General features: G+C 35.4%; 1 protein-coding gene and 1 non-coding gene across 2 annotated transcripts in view; both read left to right on the plus strand.

The window, feature by feature from the left end:
• Nucleotides 1-1,458: 1,458 nt before the first annotated feature.
• Smp_067440 (hypothetical protein) overlaps nt 1,459-20,994 on the plus strand; it is a gene marked incomplete at its 3' end in the record, with an annotated part of 22,769 nt that continues 3,233 nt past the window's right edge. Inside the window, exons 1-4 of the mRNA XM_018799831.1 lie at nt 1,459-2,005; nt 3,839-3,928; nt 9,088-9,302; nt 12,314-12,480. Coding sequence (XP_018646553.1) covers nt 1,478-2,005; nt 3,839-3,928; nt 9,088-9,302; nt 12,314-12,480 — 1,000 coding nt within the window. The 5' untranslated portion in view covers nt 1,459-1,477. The remainder of the gene's footprint in view (nt 2,006-3,838; nt 3,929-9,087; nt 9,303-12,313; nt 12,481-20,994) is intronic.
• Smp_tRNA_01673_Gln_CTG.1.1 lies at nt 7,024-7,090 on the plus strand. Its single transcript has one exon. It is a non-coding gene (tRNA).

Genomic DNA, 20,994 nt, shown 5'->3' on the forward strand with positions numbered 1-20,994 from the left:
ACATTGTTCGGACGTTCCATATACCCATAAAGAGTGTTGCTGTGGTTGTTAGAAGTGGCATCGGCCTCGTGAATTCCGAAAAATCTCGGCTTTTATCATGAGGCGTCATAATTCTTCCTTCAACTCGGAGGACAGAGTTTAAATGGTTTGAATTATTTTTTTCTGGTTAGCGTTTTTTTAGCGAGTTTTTCTACGGGATTGGGTCGCTAACCCTATGCTCAACTTTCCTCCTTTACCCGGGCTTGGGACCGGCAGTAACTCCAGAAGAGCTACAGGCGGAGTTACTTTCAACCCCCTGACTCCAAAATGGAGTGCACGTGAAATCGAATCACTCAAACTGGTGATCATGTTGCAACTTGATCGACTGAGTCCAGTCAACTCTAAGGACTGGACAAAAACGATATTTATCACTAATCAACGTATATTTCCAATTTAACCATAGAACCTACGGATAAACGAAAGAAACGCTAATGGGATCACCATTATAGGGACTTATTATAGAAGCAATGGTACAGAGACTGGAAGTCTCGATTTTACTAGTGATTCTTGAATTCGTTGTATGGACGACTCATTCGTCATCATCAAAAAAGATGAGCTGAAAGACACCTTCAATTCGGTCAACAACGTCTTCGATAAATGAATATCTTTCAAAAGAACGGCTATCCACAAATCTTCGTCAAAAGATATCAGTCCAACTCCTCAGCGAAATTAAAATCGAATACAAAAACCAACAAACTGACTATCCTATCATATATAGAAGACATCAGAAATTACGAGACTATTAAATGCGTTTAGAATAGTGTAATACATGACCCAGCAAATCACTCCAATTCGTCTTATAGTAACCAAAGAATGAAATAAAAGGAAAACTGAATATCACCTACAATATAAACTGTTCCAATCGTGAGAAACACTACATCGGAGCTACACCACACAGGTTTTTTTAGTGCTGTATAAACGGTATTATGCATTTATAGGTATCAATACCAAGGTTGGACGTGATAGTTTCAAATAAATTGAGCATTGGGTAGAGGATTAATATTTTTAAAATTATACATTAATCGAGTTTTATTGGCTTGAAACTGAAATTCGGTTATGATGCCGGATTTAATTATTTTTCTTGTCAAGTGATTAGAAGAAATCCACAAAACACCCTGAACGTATATTATAAATTTATAAGAATTGATGTGAAAGGTTTTGTGAAGTGTATTATGAATGTCAATCAGATAATGGTCTGATTTCCGGGTTCCACGTGTATAGTGGTGCGACTAATTCTATCGAATAAATTTCATAAATAAATGCTTTGTAATATCACCTTTCATATTAGGTTTCTTGACTTATATTAATTCAGTTAGAGTCAGTTCTCACTGACATGAAAAACGCCATCATTTGATTTAGATTATGCAATATTGAAAATTCAATCATAATAATATAAATTTTCATGCTTTTCATTCATTAGTGATTATTTCTTTAAAAAATGGCCGATTATAATAGGCCACTACCAATCAGATCTATGCCACCAATGCCTCGTTCGTTACCGCTTCTAGGAAGTAGATCACTGTCATCGTTATCTCAACATAAACATTCTACATGGAATACTCAATCATTACAAGTAATGCACGGATATAGACCGACCGTGTCAACATCAATTGGTGAGCAAATCGTTGCACCGGTTCTAAATAATCAGTCATCGCTTCCATTACAACCAATATTATCGTCCTGTTGGTCGAATGCTGAACGTTTCCCACCTACTCACTATCCTCCTCCTGCTCCTTTCGGTTATTTGTCAATCCCACAACAATCTGTTGTTAATTTTGAGTCAACTTTCAATTCATGGTTAAGTTATTATGAACCAATATTTATCGAGCGTAGAGGACAATGTAAAGAACAAAATAATATACAACTACCGGTGTATAGAAATATGTTGGTTAAATGGTCAGAATTAATTCAGAAAATGCAATCAACTTCTACACAAAATGAAATGCCTTCTTCTTTTTCATTACAGGTAAGTTGTCTTTATTTTCATCTATATATATGTATATATATATACGATTGTACAGCTTGATAATAAATGCGTTCGAAAGAAGTCCCTTCGCCGAACTTCGTGTTTTTAATGTTCAAGTAGGAACTACTTGTCTATGGTAAAATACAGTCATTTCAATGTTAAAGCGAAACACTAACCCTACTGATATAGTAGGGTTAGGCAACCATAGTAAAGGTGTATAGTGATTTGAAACCCAAACAAATGTAATTGAACCATCACAGTGAATATTTAGGAAGTATTGATTCGGGCCAACATTACCAGTCAATTAGGGGAAGGATTTTTAATGGATTAGTTAGTATGACACGCTAACAATAACTTTACCAAACCCCTTAACTTCTTTTTGATATCACACTAAATATAGTCAACTTTTCACTAAAAGCTTTTGTTATAAATTTCCAGACCCCAGAAAATAAGTTCTGTGGTCTACTTTTTTATAATTTGGTTGTACAAATTTAAATATAACGTCTTCCTACCAAATATTACATCGTGTGTTTAATTTTTATTGGTTTTAATGCTGTCATGTCCCTGTTGAATTGTCTTTGGTTGACTATGTTGATTCAATAAGACACATTAAATATATTAATATACGATAGCCGTACGTTTGTATAAATCTCCTTTTATGGATCGAATTAATCTTTTACTTGAGGTTTGGCTTCTACCTTTGGATTATCCAAGGCTAGGCGAAGAAGAAATGGGTTGTATTTTATCATTGTGTGTGGTGGATAGTCATTCTGAACAGTAGAGATGTATCCTCTCTGTGAGTATTAAACCTCTCTCATCGCATTCATCCAAATATCCCTTCCTACAGCTAAACGTTTAAGGTTTATTGATTTTCATTAGCATTCAATTGCAAATTACTGTCTCTTACACTTTGTCAGTGGGAAGAAGTTGATATCTCTAATACATCAGCATGATTTATCTACATTGTAGTCTGATAACATTTAAACCAGTTCCTTTCAATCTACACTATTAGTACTGTCATCTTCAAATAGAACACGAAAATATTTTCGAAATTGTTGAAATTAAAAACTGAAGATCTGCGTCAACTGAATTTTATTGCGTAGAAAGTAACCGTGCTCTCGTATATTAACACTATGCTTACTAGAAATCCGTGGCTATCAAACTAATTAAAATCTTACTGTATTCTTAAAACTGATAATAAGTAGATGCTTCAAGTCTATAGCTAATAAGTAGATAAATCAAAATCTTGGCAACGTTGTTGATATGTTTTTTTTAGTTATATTGCAAAATTTATCTTTTGTGGTTAAAGTCTGTTGAATAGAAGAAATGATTTGTTGAAAATAATAGATAATTTGACCTGATGACAATAGATAGATTAAAGTAATCTTGATTGAACATATATTTTTATTATAGAATGAGTCAGATGTGTTTACGATCTCCTCATTATTTATCGCAATACTTTGAATTCGTGTGGCTTAAATTGATCCAATAATCCGGTTTCTCGATTATCTCAAGCAAATTCTTACTTTATCCACTGCTACTAGATATGTTTTACAGTAATGTTGTTTGAAGATCTGAGATGTTTAGTTACTCCTAAATATTGGTGAATTTATTCCAGCATGTGAAATGGTTTTGAGTCTTGATGTTTATTTAACGCTGAAATATTTGGAAACTCCACCGGGAACCTTTCTAGAGTAAGTGGCTGTCCCAAGTCCGGGTAAACGGGAATGGTTGTGTATAGTGTTAATAACTGCACCTAACAGTTAACGTATATCAACTTGACCGATTTTCGTAACTTATTTTGTAATTTTGTAATTCTGTTTTGTTATCCAGAATGAACTGAATGCTGTTCAACAGTATTGTATAAATCCACATATTACCAATTTAGTGAAGAAGAAACTTCGTGTAATCCACAAGAAAAGAGTACGTCTAAAATTTGTCATTTCATTATTATTGTTAGGGGTTTTCGTTTGTTAATTTATAATTTACACGTAGACTTTGTCGTTAATAGGAAATAGCTTATAAGAAATCCTCAGCATTGCTTAAATCGTAGCAATAAGGGATGCCCGTGGCATAAAATCAAATATAGAAGAGAACAATCAATCAGATTGAAAATTACAAAATATCAATTCCCAGTTCCGCTGTCTCTAGTGATATTACTCTTTAAGTTAGTCGAAAATCCATATTCCCACCTAACATCATTACATTAATCGTGGTCAATGAGCAGGTGACATTGTTGGCTTATTTTGCAGACTGAAAAGTTCAGATTAACACATGAGATTTAGATTGTTTATTGTTAAGTTTTTATTTTAAGTCATCTCTGACAATCTAAGAACGAAAAACGCATTAAAAGAATTATAATGATACAAATATATGGAGTTCATATTATGGTTATAATCTCTGTTCGAAAGTTTAAGATTAACTCGGTTTCACATAGGTCATATGCCTTTACTTCTCATCGTCTCCTAATTTTCCTATTACTTATTTCCTTATTCTATATTCTGTTTTCTCTTGTTCTTTTGTGTTGTCTTCGATTTTTCTTTGCTACTATTAGTACCATTATGTTCATACTTTAGACTTTTCTCTTGTCCACTTCCTTAGGTTGAATTCGTTTGGATTGTGAGGATCACAACTGTATAATGATATTTCAGTTGTTCTCTCTTTCCTAATCCTTATACAGAATCTGTGTTGCCATACATAACATATAATCACCACACACTATCTACAAACGATTTTCCCATTGCATTAGTCGATATGGATCTGTGCTTAATAATTTGTTAAGAATCTCATCTATGTAGTTCTATTTAATTTCAGTGCGATGTATTAAGTGATTTTATACATCAGTTATACCTCGAAGAAAGGTTCAATGATGATGGATTTGATTCCCGTTTGCGGGGTGTTGAATGCTCATTACTGAGGAGTTCTATACCAAGACAAAACGGCAGTCCATCGCTCTCACGTCCTCAATGGTTGTCTAACTTACATATGTTCATGGGCATTACACGACCATAATAATGCCTGTTGCAGATATTTTTTTGTAAATAGTTATTTATCAATTATGTGTACATACGTTTTCGACTTCATACATCATTTCCAAATTCAACAAAGTATATTCAGTAAGTGAATAGCTAAATAAGTATTTTCAGGTCATATGAAAAATGAATTAAAAATTAAACAGAATAGTTGACCTATTGACATAATATCGATACTTATTTGTTTCTCATCACTACAGTTTACTATTGCTAATCATTTATATTAACAAGAGAAGCATATGGTAGTAGTCCGTGGTTCCCAACCTAAGTGATACATTTATACAGTACACTGTAGTTTTTCAATTAATTTATTGCTACTGCTGGTCCATAATGAATATAATTAATTCTTTGTTGACCTACCATAATAATTGATTCCCTCAAATAGCTTAGAATGCATTTTTATCCTAATCCTATGACGATGGCATACAATATACGGCAGAAACCATTTTAGTTAAATGATGGATATGAAACAGAAATATCAAGAATGTTTTAATGTCAACTTTTAAACCATCTGTTTCTCTGACAATCTTTACAACTCTCTTACAATAAGCCTGTACTTTTAATTAAAGTTATAAAGGTTCAGTTATTATGCTCTAACTTATTTCTTCTACAACACATAATCTGTTATGAAGTTTGCATATATGCATTCTAATTATGATGATGGCAACGTAGTTGTCAATCGGTTTTTATTTTCAACATAATCCCCCAAGTAGACATTAATTTAATGGTTCGTTAAATAAGCCAATAGTCACTTTTCTTTTGGTAAATAATTAGTGTATTTTGTTTGATTCTTAATTTACTTCTCCTTCTCACATACGATACACATCTATGCTGCTGCTACCTTGACGTGGTGGTCGGGCTTGCCTATCGTGATGAACCAATCGAGCTATACAGTCTGGAACAATCATTCCTCAAGGTCCTACCATGCCAGACAGGTCGGTTGTTCAGCGGTAAGACTAGAAGCAGCAAACCCAAGGTCGGAAGACGAAGTCGTACTGCCGACTGTACAGAGGTGTGACAGCAATAAGGTGTTTCCTTCAGACAACCAGCTTAACAGCGATGCTGCCTTCCCACAAGGAGGGGTGGGGTTAGAAAAGGTCGACCCTAAAAATGCACACCTTGTCTTATCCCATGGATTTCCGTCTCCGGCGGTAAGGTCATTTGAAGAACGGAGCTAACACGTCAAAAATCCCCCACAAAAAAGCCGTGCGTGACCGGCCTCAAGCAGTTGTCCGTTTGGCACTGCGGTCACGCTCCCAGGTCATTATGACCAACACTAATCCAACTTCCTTTTCAGGCCCCTCCAGAAATACCCTCCCACGGTGTGGGCAGCCAGGAAGTTATATTAGCCCTCATACCCGTAACTGCACACGAGACCAAGTTGGTCACATTCAAATCCCTCCTACACCTCCTAATAACTTTCTTATCGTGGTATAGCAACTCGAACTGATGTACGTACGTACGAAGTTCTACGTTGTGACTGACTGATTGACTGACTGACTGATTCAACAGAAATATCTTTAAAGTTAACTAACATCCTTGGAGTTCCATTTCATTGGTATAAGAGTTTTTTTAAAATTATTTCTTCATCATATCATGTCTTTTCAATAGATAATATTGTTGCGTAATCATCAATTAATGTGAAATTTTCTCAGTTAGAGATGGTTTTTTATCTGGAAATGTATCATAGGCATTGCTTGAAAACGGATGATATACAATTCAGCTCCCTAGAAAAATTTAATGTAAAGTAGAATTTTGAATATATATCATTATTACACACTTATATGAAACAGAAGCACACTTATCTAGTGATCTAAAACTACAATTTTATGCTTAAAAAAACTACTATTAGGTCAAATTCACTTAGTATTGCTTGTTTGAATCTTCCCATTGATGTTTAGGACTGCAACTGATCAGTTTCTCAAACAAGTAATACTGAGTGAATTTAGACTTCATTCCATTGCACAAGCAAGTGGCTATCAGGACTCAGTAGCTGAGTGGATAACGCGATGGCGTCTGAAGCGAAAGGTACTGTGTTCGAGTCCCAGAGTGAACATCAATTCTGAGATGCAGGTACATCCATCTGACGAGTCCCAAATAGGATGAAACGCTCATCCTGGATTCTACTGCTAGCCATTATCCATCTTTGCTTACAATACTATTAAGTCAGTTGAACTTCTCTTGATCCAGCCACAAGAATGTAGGATATCCATCATTTGTGCAATAAATGTGATTTAAGGAAGTTCATTTTACTTTATTAGACCTGATTAAAGATATTTGTTATTATTAGTGTAGATTATGAAATTTAAAGTAAGGATCAAGAAAAAGAAAGGCACTCAGTAATGACAATCGATTTCGGCGAGTTTCTTTAGGTCTATACAATTTGAAAATTACATAAACATCCACCTACTACGAATATCTTATGATTAACTACACTTTCTATCTGGTTGGTCAAGTTTTACCGATATAAGTGTAGTTCAAAATCATGCTTGCAAATTAAAGACATTCGGTTTGTTTAATGAATCTTTGTTAATTGTAGTTTATATTACTAACAATGTCTTTATCATCTTGACATTCTTTTTACATATTCTCGAAATTCAAAGCATTTCACTGTTGTTTCAAGTATCTACCGTCTGATAGTTAATTTAATTTGCTGGTATTAATTAATACTAATTAATAATCTCAATAATTGTACCACTGAATCCTTTAAAATATTGAGTAGTATCATAAATTTTTTTGAGTCCAAAATTATCATGTACTCTACACGTTTATTTTTTTTCATTCAGACGGTCTGTACATTTAGTGTAAAGTATTTTATAAATGATACTTTGTCTCTATAACATAATAATTTGACATTCACTAAAGAATTGTATACTACAACGCTACTTTATATGAAAATAGACTTGTTTCATTTAAAGGTAGTGTAGACTAAACAGTCGTGATACTGTAACCACTATAATAATGGTCTTTTTATCAGTGCTTATTATTTTTATTTTATTTGAACACATAAATATTGGTACAAAGGGGCACCGTATACATATGCGCCACACAAGTCACTTGATTTGTGTGTGGGCTGTGATACTGTTCGGGTACCCAGACCGAAGTAGGTGATTTTCTTAGGGAGTCACACCCCGAAGATTCGACTTAAAGGTCTAATCCACAAGGCAGTGGAGCAACGTAAGGAGATGCAGTCCCATGATAGCCGGTGACCGACGATTGATTCATACGCCATTTGTTGCTTCAGGATACTGGAGCCAGCCCATGTGCACCATTGGTTTGGAATCAGGGTTTTCCAACCCTCATAGGTGGACTCTCTGTGTCCTCCAACCCGGTTAAAGTGCTGGACATTTGCTTTTTGTCCTCTCAATTTTATAAACAACACCCGTGGTGCGAGAAGGCAGTGAGTAGGACTTCCCTGTCAGAGGTTATATATTCGCGTGGCCATGTGAGAGCATTTGGAGAGGGAGAGCGGACTCTCCCCACTCTCGGCCGTGCCAGGGCATTCGGGGTCGGTAATTATGTATCAAATGTTATATTACATCGTGTTTTTTTTCATATTTTCCTCTCTTCGACCAGCCCAGGCTCAGGAGTCATTTGTTACTTAAGCATTTTGTTACTCAGTCTACATGATTTGGTATAAAATCAATGGCTTGATTCGTACTGCGTAGTTGCATTAATTAACTCATATTGAAAACGGATGAAAAGACTCATGAGAGAAGTCCATGTATTATGACATTGCAGTAGTCATCGACTATACTTTCAGAAATCTACTTTCTGTATGCTGAGCGTCATATAAAAACGATTAACTACTTGAAGACATATACATTTTCCCTAAAAACCATTCTGAAACTTGAAATCAATTGTTCTTCCAATCTTTCTCGTTTTCGATCATGATTTCTTAATTCTAGTTTAATATTAATCAATTTTGAATTTATTTTATGCAACCTGAGTTAAGTAGTCAATCTTTCTTTGCCACATTCATCATAACCCACTAATTGACTAAGATGAAAAATTGTTTTCATTTATTCTAACTGATTTATTTCTTTTCAGCGTTATCTTAAACGTTTACGTGAACGTAGACAAAATTCACAACTACAATCATCAACTTCTTCTGTAATCATACAGTCTACAACTGGTAGTATACTTGAACGATTAAAATCAGACATATTATTGACTATTGAACAATCAAGTGTTCATGACAAACAGGAAATCAATGTAGATAACCATACAGACAATGTTATTGACAATGAATCAAAACAGAAACTGTAAGTAGTTTCTCCTTTTTAAGAAATCATATTAATTCCTTTGAATTTGATTGACGGCATCTTTTTTGTCTAACTAATATGCACACATGTTTTACACCATTGAATTTAATGCTTCGATAATAAGACTAATTAATGAGCGATATATTCATAATATTTCAGTCATGAAATCGTTAACAATCTTGTAAATATGTTATTTTATATATAATTGATACCCAATAAGTTGGTTGGTAGTAGTCCCTTCTTATTGTCGGTTGATTTCTAATTTATCGTTCAGTCTTCCCCTAAATTGGTGATTTTCCTTTAGAAAAGAGATGCATTTAATCAGTTGCTACCAATTAAATATTGTCCTGTATAATAGATTAGTACTATTGTGGTGTTTGTTACTGATGTCGACAGATATAATTAGTATGTACCACCAATTGAAAGTGAAATGCTTAGCTTCAGAATGTTAAGAAGATCGAATAGAATGAGAACGAGAACAAAGAATGATTGATATGGAAACGAAAGAACAATGAAGTATGAGACGATTGATCGACATTTTGCAAATGAAGTATTCACTGTATGGACCTGATTTATTTCGAGATTCCTTAATTTTGTATTCAAATACATTTGGTTGTTCTAACTGTGTATTCCTTCACTGCAATACTTCAAACCTTTGCTTTTTAAAATCAGGTTCCTTGACAAGTTTGATTCGGTTGTATTGAGTCAGTTTTTGTAGCAAAAAAAACTCACGTGGACAGTGTTCCACTCATTACGAATTTTTAGTTTTGTACAAAAATGTAAAGGACTTTTTCTACTGCTGCCACTACTTCCATTACATTGAGATTTCTGCCAACAATTTCATCTTGCTATGTTGATATCGTGTAAAAACTTGGACTGATCCATATACGTGGCAAGATGTACATTGAGTATGACTGATTGACTAATGTCATTGTTACATCTTTAAATTCCACTTTGGATAATGCAAAGTTTCATTGTAAATCTGAAAAGAGTAACTTTATCCGTGTAAAGGCATCTCAAAGTGTGATTAATACTTTAGTAATGATTCAATTATTTGATGCAAACATTGCTTTGTATTTGGATTTAGTTATCGCTCAATGATTTCAACTGTATATGCTGTAGAGATATTGTTTTGATCAAGTCGTTCTGGTTTTGTATCTCTACACCTTTCTTGTGACCATATAACTCCATATTATATTTTTCTTGAATATGTTAAACTCTTTCAAATGAGCATTCTCCTGCCTACACATTGTTTACCCTTATAATTAATCATCTTATTTCCTAATGACATGATGTTGAGTTTAACATAAAGAACAAGATGAATTGTGTTTCGTAATCAACCGGAGTTGATGGAATCAGCTGTAACTGTTTTACAGTTAAATCTAGTGAAAATCGTCCTACGATCGATTTAAAAATGACAAATATATACTTCATTATCATATGATTAATTTCTTCCTGTTAGTTATGATTGTTATCATCATTATTCTACACATCTCTTTGTTGTTTTTTGTGTGTCACATTGTTTCATTCAACACATTGTTTGACATTCATTGTATTATGCATTCACATTTGTTCTTTTTAATGGAGAAATACCTGTCTCTAGTTTATTTTTATTGTGCAATTTGAATGTTATCTTCATCAACTGATTTCATTTCTAGATGTAAATTACTGTGACACATTAGCAATCTATAAAGATTTCATTCCTGTCTTCCAATAAAATCATGAAAACTAGTTTTAGATGTATTCACCAAATTAAGATAACTAAACTGTTAGTGATATTCAAAGTCCTAGGATTAAGCGTTAGTGTAAGTTCTTTCTTTGAGCCATTTATTATTATTATTATTATTTAAACGCATAAATATTGGTACAAGGGGGCACCAGATATATATGCGCTTCACAAATCTCATTCGATTTGTGTGAGGGCTGTGATACTGCACAGGTGCCCAAACTGAAGTAGGTGGTTTTCTTAGGGAGTCACACCCCGAAGATTCGACTTAAAGGTCTAATCCACAAGGCAGTGGAGCAACGTAAGGAGATGCAGTCCCATGATAGCCGGTGACCGACGATTGATTCATACGCCATTTGTTGCTTCAGGATACTGGAGCCAGCCCATGTGCACCATTGGTTTGGAATCAGGGTTTTCCAACCCTCATAGGTGGACTCTCTGTGTCCTCCAACCCGGTTAAAGTGCTGGACATTTGCTTTTTGTCCTCTCAATTTTATAAACAATACCCGTGGTGCGAGAAGGCAGTGAGTAGGACTTCCCTGTCAGAGGTTATATATTCGCGTGGCCATGTGAGAGCATTTGGAGAGGGAGAGCGGACTCTCCCCACTCTCTGCCGTGCCAGGGCATTTGGGTTCTTTTAAGTCATTAAAATAGCCACAAGCTTTCTGGTTAGTGTTGGTAATATCAGAGATCATCGTTTAGTTAGAGAACATTATTTGTTGTAATCCATAGCTAATTCCAATTTAATTGTTTCATCTCTATTTTCTTCATCCTTGTTTTATTCTGATACTATTTGTCTATTCAATAGAATAGGACTTTTAATAAAACACTTTTATTTTCTAAACCAAATTTACATCTATTCACCTTTCTTAATAACTCCGCCTGCAGCTCTTTTAGAGTTACTGCCGGTCCCAAGCCCAGGTAAAGGAGGAGGGTTGGGCGTGGGGTTAGCGACCCCATCCTGTAGAAAAACTAACTCGCTAAAAGAATGCTAACCAGAAAAGATAATTTAGACCATTTAAACTCTGCCCTGGGAGTTGAAGGAATAAGCACATATGAAAAAGATGAATAACAACTAGAAAGAACTGGGAAAGATTGCTTTGGACAGAGTTGGGTGGAGAATGCTGGTGGGCGGCCTATGCTCCTCCACGAGGGGTAACAGGCGTAAGTAAGTAAGTAAGTAACCTTTCTTAATAGATCAAATGATCACACTTAGTATTCAAGACAAAAGAAAAACGATGAACTTTCTTCCCAAAATAGTTTTTCAATTTATTTTTTTGTTCAGGTTTAATATTAGTGAAGAAAATAACAATCATCATCATCATCATCATCATTTTAATCAAATGAAAACAACATTACGTAAATCCATTGATGAATGTCAAAAACGTATACAACTATTGAACAATCTGGAAAAATTACGTTCAGCACGATTAGCACAAGCTGAACAACAAGGTAATTCTATAGATAATTTATTATACGTATATAAGGTGGAAGGGTTCAAACGAATTATAATATCTGTCAATTGAATGTAATTGTAATTCATTAAACCAAAACTTAGATTAACTAAATACTAACATTATTATTATTATTCCGATTTAATTATTTCCAGTTTACTTCTTAAACTGTAATTTATTTCCATTAAAGACTGATAATTTGTAGATCTATTATACTAAGGTACCAAGCTTAAATTTTCATAGCAATGTGTATTGCATTGTTGTTAGTTTTAAACTAAGCATGAAAATTTATAGTTCAGGCGTTACTTACTTACGCCTGTTACCCCTCATGGCTCCCAAATGCCCTGGTACAGCCGAGAGTGGAGAAAGTCAGCTCTTCCTCTCCAAATGCTCTCACATGGCCACGCGTATATAGCCTCTGCCAGGGAAGTCGTACTCATTGCCTTCTCGTGGCGGGGGTGTTGTTTACGAAATTGAGAGGACGAAAAGCGAATGTCCAGTGCTTTAACCGGGTTTGTAGACACGGAGGGTCGACCTGGGGGACACAACAAATCGACTTCTGTTTGTTAATACTGATAATAATTGAAAGGTACTAACTAGTTAGATTGAACTTCAAAATTTATTTTTTTTAAAAAATATTTAATCTTTTTTTAGGTGGTCTTTTTCCTTATCAACTCAATGAAAAATTCAATTCTGACATGAATGAAGTGAAAAACCAATTATCTGTTCAAATCCAAACGTTGGAATCATTATATTCAAAGGTTAAAGTAAGTTATTGTCTAGTCTTATATATTGTGTATTACTTCATCAATTTGATTTGATTATAAACAGGGGTAATCAGTTGTGTAACTCATCACTGTGCTGATCAAATAATCAAATTGAAATGTGTGTAAGAATAACAAGGAAAAAAGTATTAGAATTGTTATATCTTGTGGCCGAGTGGATGCCTTGTTAGCGTATGACGTGATAAAACCGCCAATCAGAGAGCAGTGAATTATCGATTGGAACAGTGACACATGAAAACCGTACCAGCAATCTAGAGTGCATATCGGTCCTGCTATCTGCCTAGCTCAGTCAGTTAAGTCCAGAACACCAATAACAGCCTCTGCGGTATGAATCATTGTATCTCAAACATACTGAGTTTATATACTAACCAAACTGACCAAATCGTACCAATAAAATAGAAAATAACATTTGTACAAGATTTGGCCAAAAGTGTCTGTGAATGTGGGAGGCAGCAATTAATAGACTAGGGATAACTCAAGAATGGTAAATCGTATAATAATAGTGTATAGGTCAAAATAAAGCTTATAATAAGAGGAAAATGGACATGAATAGTTACGTTACTTAGCAATTATCCAGTAGAAAATATACATATTACATTGGTCCATAAATAGTCCTCAAAAGTTACCATTCACAATTCTCTTCGGGATACAACAAGAATATATTTTATCTCATAGATATCATTTCGATTATATACTTCATCAGTTTTGACTAACATTATCTCCATCCTGATGTAATACAATGAAATGTAAATCCACGTAGACTGTATGTATACTCATATTATGTAAGTAATTGGCATTATTATTATTCACTTTGTAAATTTAAAATTTAACGACATTGAGACTAAATATTCACATCAGATATTTGAGCTTATTATCACACAGTTCAACTGTCTTATGAAACTGTAAACTAGATATCATGACCCAACATAACATTTTTCATAATTCATGTTAGCTTAATTTGACACTCGATTATCGAGAACGAGAGAAAGAGAAAGGAGAACATCTACATCCTTAGGAATTTCGTGTGTCTATGTAAGCATGACCATCTATTTCTAAAGACAACATTCATGATACAGAGCTCCATTTTCAGTGCACAAAATATAATAAACCTGTTCTATAAACTTAATATTCAGAGTTCTTGTTTTATCAGTTAATAATACAAATGCTGTTGGCTAGATGTGTCAATCCCAAAAGGATCAACAAGAAAAATGAAGATAATCATCTATACAAAAAATCAAATAAATCGATATAAACCATTTAATCAAATGATCATTTGTACTTTAATTTGATATATTACCCCTTTTTTATATTGTAAATCACTTGATATTTTTACATAACAGTTCAATTTTTCCAGTTCTGTTATATCGTTTGATTTATTGTATCATGAAAATACTCCCTCTGTGTGCTTGTTTAAGTAATAGTCAGCTATAACAGAATTATTTGATTGCTTTTTGGACTTAATAGTATTTTCCAATGGTAACTTACAAGAATAACCTACCGTTGTTGCTACCTTGACGTGGTGATCGGGCTTGCCTATTGTGATGAATCAATCGAGCTATAATGGCTGGAATAATCGTTTCTCATGGTCCTACAATGCCAGACAGGTTGGTTGATGAGCAGTAAGACTAAAAGCAACGAACCCAAGGTCTGAGGGCGAAGTTGTATTGCTGACTATACAGAGATGTGACGGCGATAAAAGGTTTCTCTCAGTTAACCAGCATGACACCGATGCTACCTTCCTACAAAGGAAGGGGGAACAGGTCAACCCTAAAAATGCACACCTCGTCTTATCCCACTGATTTCCGTCTCCGGCGGTGGGGCTTCAACACGTACGGTGTTAAGACGGAAATTACCAACATACAGGTCTTATGTGACCGGCCTCAAGGAGTTGTCCCTTGGGAACTTCGGTCACGCTCTCAGGTCACTTAAACAACCTCTAACCCAATTTCCACGTACCTCTAGAAAAACCCTTCCACGGTGTAGGCAACCGGGAAGTGATAACCGCCATCATACCTCTAACAACACTCAAAACCACTGTATTCATAATCAGTTTCTCTCTTCAATTACTATTATTCCTCTTACCTCCACTATCAACTCTAAATTTCCTCCTCAAGTGTCATAATAGCCAACGATTCCAGTGCGCAAAACACTGTCCCAGGTCTACTGAAACCTCGCCCCAAACTATACATTGGAGCCTTCAACGTACGTACCCTATGTCAAGTTGTCTAGCAAGCCTCCTTGGTTAAGACCATAGGATCTCGTACCATTGATGTAATCTGTCTCCGAAACACACATACGGGATCCTAGTGTGGTTATTCAATTGACCTCACCTAACCAAAATAGACAGTCGATGAGGCAGACCTTCTGTTTATCTGGTAACCCCACGGCAAATTCTTATTGACTGGAGGATGTAGGCATAGCATTAAGTATGAGGTCAGAACAAACAGCTTTAGAATGAATCCCTGTTAACAGTCGCCTATACGCTGTTCGGTTAAACGGCTCCGTAAGAACTCGAAAGGATAAGGACTCATATCGTCGCCTTTTGGTCATTTCTGTCTACACTCCCACTGACTCTAGCTCGGATGAAGTGAAAGATGACTTTTACAGAAAGCTTTCTGAACTTCTTCAAAAAGCTAAACACTCAGACATAGTACTCGTAGCAGGTGACTTTAATGCCCAATCAGGTAGCTTAGACGAAACAGAAACACTTAGTTGGGTATTTTAGTATTCCGGCTTAGCGAACCGATAATAGTGACCGTCAGCTGCAACTGTGCTCAGACAATCATTTATTTTTAATTAAGCACTGATTTTAAGCATAAGGAGAGACATCGTCTAACATGGCGACCACCTGCACCAAACCAACGATGGACTCAGATAGACCATATTGCCATCAGCCATCGTTGGAGAGATTCGATAGAAGACTGACGCTCGTTCTGGAGTACATGTTTAGACCCTGATCATGCTCTAATACGAGCACTCATTTGCTTGCGCCTCACTGTGCGCAGGAAAACCACACTATGAAGACTCATTAGAGTTGGACTCAGCGATGAAAAGGTCAAAAGTAAATTCCATGAAGAACTGAAGTAACGCTTAGGCAATTTCAAAAACAAGGCTAACGCAGATATGGCTTGGAAAGATACACGAACAGCTGTGGAAACAGCAGCGACATCTGTTAGTGATTTGAACCGAAGGGTTACGAAAAACTAGTGGATTTCTGCCACATCTATTGCACTGATGGATTCTCGTAAACTCGTCCCATCATGCTCTGAACACGATGAAGAACGTAAACAGATTAGATCCAGGTTAACCAAAAGTCTAAAGAACGATCGTGATCAGTGGTGGCCAAGGAAAGCAAAGCAAATGGAAAAGTCAGCGGCTGTAGGCAACACCAGGCAACTCTTCAGACTAATAAAAGTAACGAGAATTAAGAAGTCAATTGCAAGAGAGACAATTTCGGAAAAAGACGGGACCCTTATCTGCTCTCAGCCCAGACGTTTAAAATGATGGGCGGAACACTTTAAGCAGCAGTTCAGCTGGCCTTCAGCTACTCTATAGCTAGCCATCATCTCCGAACAGCCTGAATAGAACATTGAAATAGGCCCTCCGACTCTAACTGAATTTCAGAAAGCTATAGCTAATCTGAAATGAAGTAGAGCAGCAAGTCCGTATGGATTAACTACAAAGGTCTTTAAGGATGGTGGTCTAGTTTTAGCGATTCGGTTGACTAATATTTTAGCTAAAATCTGGGAGTTGGACGTAATCCCATCTGACTGGTCACAATCACTTATTGTCCCAATGTATAAGAAGGGGTCAAATCATCCTGTGATAACCATGGAGGGACTAGTTTAACTAATATAACATCTAAAATACTTGCCTCAATAATTATCGGGCGCCTAAGTAAGACTCGTGAACTGCAAACACAAGGAAACCAGTCTGGCTTCAGACCTGGTCGTGTCTGTATCGACCACATATTCACTATTCGTCAGGTGATAGTTTTTCTTGACTTAAAAGCAGCATTTGACTCTGTAGACCGAGAGGCTCTGTGGCAGTGTCTGTCATTGAAAGGTGTACCTGAGAAGTACATAAACCTTGTGAAGGCTCTTTACTCGAACACTACCAGTCGAGTGAGAGCTTATGACGAACTGTCATGATTTTGCAACCTCAAGTGGTGTTCATCAAGGCTGTCCACTATCTCGATTTTTATTCAACATTCTCTTCGTCTAAATTTTTAGGAATTTATCTAACAGGAAGTCCACTTATTGACTTGGAATACTCAGATGACAGTCCTGTTTGATGAAGACCCTGATAAAATGTAGAGTCTTTTGGTAGCGGTAAGCAATAATGCGTTCCTCCCCCCTGTAAATGCGAATTCTTGCTCCAGTACATGCCTGCGTCAACACCTGAGCTAACGACAGAGAGTAAAGTAGTCAAACGCGTCGACAACTTCACTTATCTTGGAAGTCTGAGCAGCCCTAATGGGTTGGTGTCTGACAAAGTCTCTACATGGATTCAGAAAGCTCTTTTGGCTTTTACCAACTTCCATGACTTATGGCGAAGGTGAGTTATTCGTCTATTAATTAAGGGGCAAGTGTACTGTGCAGCAGTTCTTTCTGTTCTACTTTACGGCTGCAAACCATGATCATTAAGAATAGAGGATACTCGTAAGTTTCTAGTATTTAACCACAGATGTTTTGTAAATATTGTTCTCATCTGTTGAGATCATTTGGGTAAGTAATGGTGAGGTTAGACACAGGGTTTCAAGGAATGATGGTAAAGCAGTTAATAAGGTTGTAAATCTACATCTACTCAGATGGTTGGGCTACGTGTTACGTATGCTCAACCACCGATTACCACGACACCCAATGCTGACTAGTGTTGGGGATGGTTGGAAAAGAGTTAGAGGCGGCCAAACCAAGGCGTGGCATCAATCCACAAAGTCACTAACTTCTGGTGTGAACCATGTTGGTGGATGCAGACTACTTGATTATGGTCTGAGAGACTATCGTATCCAATCGTTGGAGACTGTGTGACATGGCTAAGAACTGATCACAGTGGCGTAAGTGTATACACCCTTTGTCTTTCCTTAAACCGTGAGATTAAAATCACTATATGCATTTCTTTCTACAAACTATTTCTTTCTCTTTGTATCATATCCTTATATGAAATATTTATTACTACCATTGAAGTAACTGCTTCTATGAATTTGGTGTTCATCTTGTTGTGCTATTGAGGTGTGGCAACTGTGATAACTTAGATTTCACAATTATTTAACATTACTGGTAATTCAATAACCTCTAACATACTGTGTTGTTTTCTCCATGGATTAAATTAAAGCTCATTGACTGGACTGAATTTTTCTAAAGTTTGCATTGACTGAATCTATATGAATTCGAAAGTAGAAAGTTGAAGAAATGTCCATAGGTGCAATGTTTTATTTCTTTCCTCATGGTTCATCTCGGCTATAACTTGTTTGTTTTTGATTTCTCTTTCTTGAAGGATGCAATTAGAAATATTGTAAATCGTCAATCCAAAAATAACTATAATACCGTATCTCGAACTGAGGGTAATTATTGCATTCATGTGCCCAATTTATCAAAATCAATAAAAATGGAACTTTTTGGAAATTACTCTACCAGTGATTCCTCCAGTAAGTATCCTGTTTACTTCACAACTTATGCATAATTCATCGGAATGTATTTATCGGTATCACTCGATTATAGCAGTAGTCACTACTTCGATAAAGTGGTTCAATACTGGAGAGAGTTACACAGCTAAAAACATCGTTTTAAAATATTTCTTATAAATGATTATGGGACAGTTGGATCAAAACGCTTCACACTTTACACCATACAAATAGTTGTGTATTTAGTATTAATATCCCCTATGGAATAGTCGTGGCTTATAATGAGTTATATCAATAGACGAACTGCCAGTAATTGTGCTCTGAAAATCCTGAGTTCAAAATAATAGTTATATATATATAATTCCGTATCAGCGAAATTATAGTATATAGACGAGGTTAAAACAACCAAGATGAATTTTCAGCTATCTTCTAGTCGATCTGAAAAAAGGCTTCTTAAATTAATAGTTTATAGAAAGGAAAATAATAGTGCCAAGTTTAAACCAATGTTACATAAGTAATGAGTCAATTAATATTTTCTACAGGTTACTTTGCCTGTTTATCCAAAAATACAACGGCATATAAACTCGTCTTAATGTACATTTATTGTCTATTTTAATGAACTGTTAAAAGGACCCACATTGTTCCTAGTTAGGTTTAGGTAATTAGGATAAGGGTTAGGGGTTAAGGATTACAGTTTTCAGCACTAAAATACATTAGCTATAAGGTGAAACTGTTCTGTAATCACATGGATGAATGGATTTCGCCCAAAAATGTAAGTGACACCGTCTGATTAGCTCATCCATAAAACGTATTGCCGCAAAATCAAGGTTTGTCTCATAATTAGTAGTTTAGGATTAAGAATTAGGGATGGTTTACATTTGCATATCAAGAGATAGAACTAAGTGTTTGATACATTTAACACTGTAATATTTATTTTGTGACTGCAAAAAATAATTTTTCAGTGTTTTGAGCAGTATGCCAAGGTATTCTACATTATATTTGAAAATTCATAGCAAGTTCTACACTACCTGTCATTATTTGCCAGTGTTGGGGCTGAATGGAAATGAGGACAGGTGGTCAGTGTATGGTGTGACACTGTGGTATGAAATATAGTTGTATAGGCCTAGCATATATCTGTTTGTCAAGACAACTCTGTCGGTATCCTAGAGATCGTGGAACTTAGTAACTTGGAAAGTTAGCAATTATGGATCATATTATAAATCGGTAGTGATACTGTTGTAATTTTTCATTGAATGCTATATAAATGTGAAACAAACTCACTTCAATGAAAGGAGTTGTGGTTGTATTGCCAGTTGAGTTATATCTTTCATTAATTACCATTTTAATTAACTTGTTTTATTGATTAATGGCGTGACCGTTTTTTTTTTCTTCATAATATTAATATTCCACTTTTTGTGGCTAGTTTTTGATGTCATATATCACCAAAAGTTCGATATACTACTTTAATGCCATTAAAAAAATAATCATTCAGACGATAACACATCAACCAATTAGAATCATAATCTCTTTCTTTTAATTAAATATATACTGGTGAAATCGTATACATGTATAGTGTGGCTGAGTAAAGTAGTTGGTAAACACTCGAAAGCCAGCTTTAAACCTTGTTTTTTTATTCACATGTTATCACTCTAACTAAAGTAAGTTTACAATAGAATGAAAATATATACCATTCAGGGATTGCTAATAAATCACATTAGTCTTGTAGCTGTTAAATGTAAACTTGTTTATAGTGTATCATTGTACAGACAAGATTGTTGTGTTATGTAATACCTATCTCTATTTTTAAATTCAACTATCATAGAACGTTCTTCTTCCAGCAATGAGTAGATTTTAAATTTCTTGTTGAATATCTAGAAAAAAGATACACCTGTTGATTGTATACGTTTTTATTAATTTGTCAACAAATCCATTTATTCAGTGTAATTGTTTTATTATCTTCATAGTTGAAATCATGAGTCAATTGAAGCTAGACTACCATGGAAAACCTGGAAGCACTGGACGGCCGTTTCGTCCTATTATGGGTTCCTCTCGCGAGTGCGGGATCGTGGATGCGCACTGCTGAGGTGTCCCACAATAGGACGAA

This window comes from Schistosoma mansoni (assembly GCF_000237925.1).
Source record: "Schistosoma mansoni, WGS project CABG00000000 data, supercontig 0142, strain Puerto Rico, whole genome shotgun sequence".
Lineage (NCBI taxonomy): Eukaryota > Metazoa > Platyhelminthes > Trematoda > Strigeidida > Schistosomatidae > Schistosoma > Schistosoma mansoni.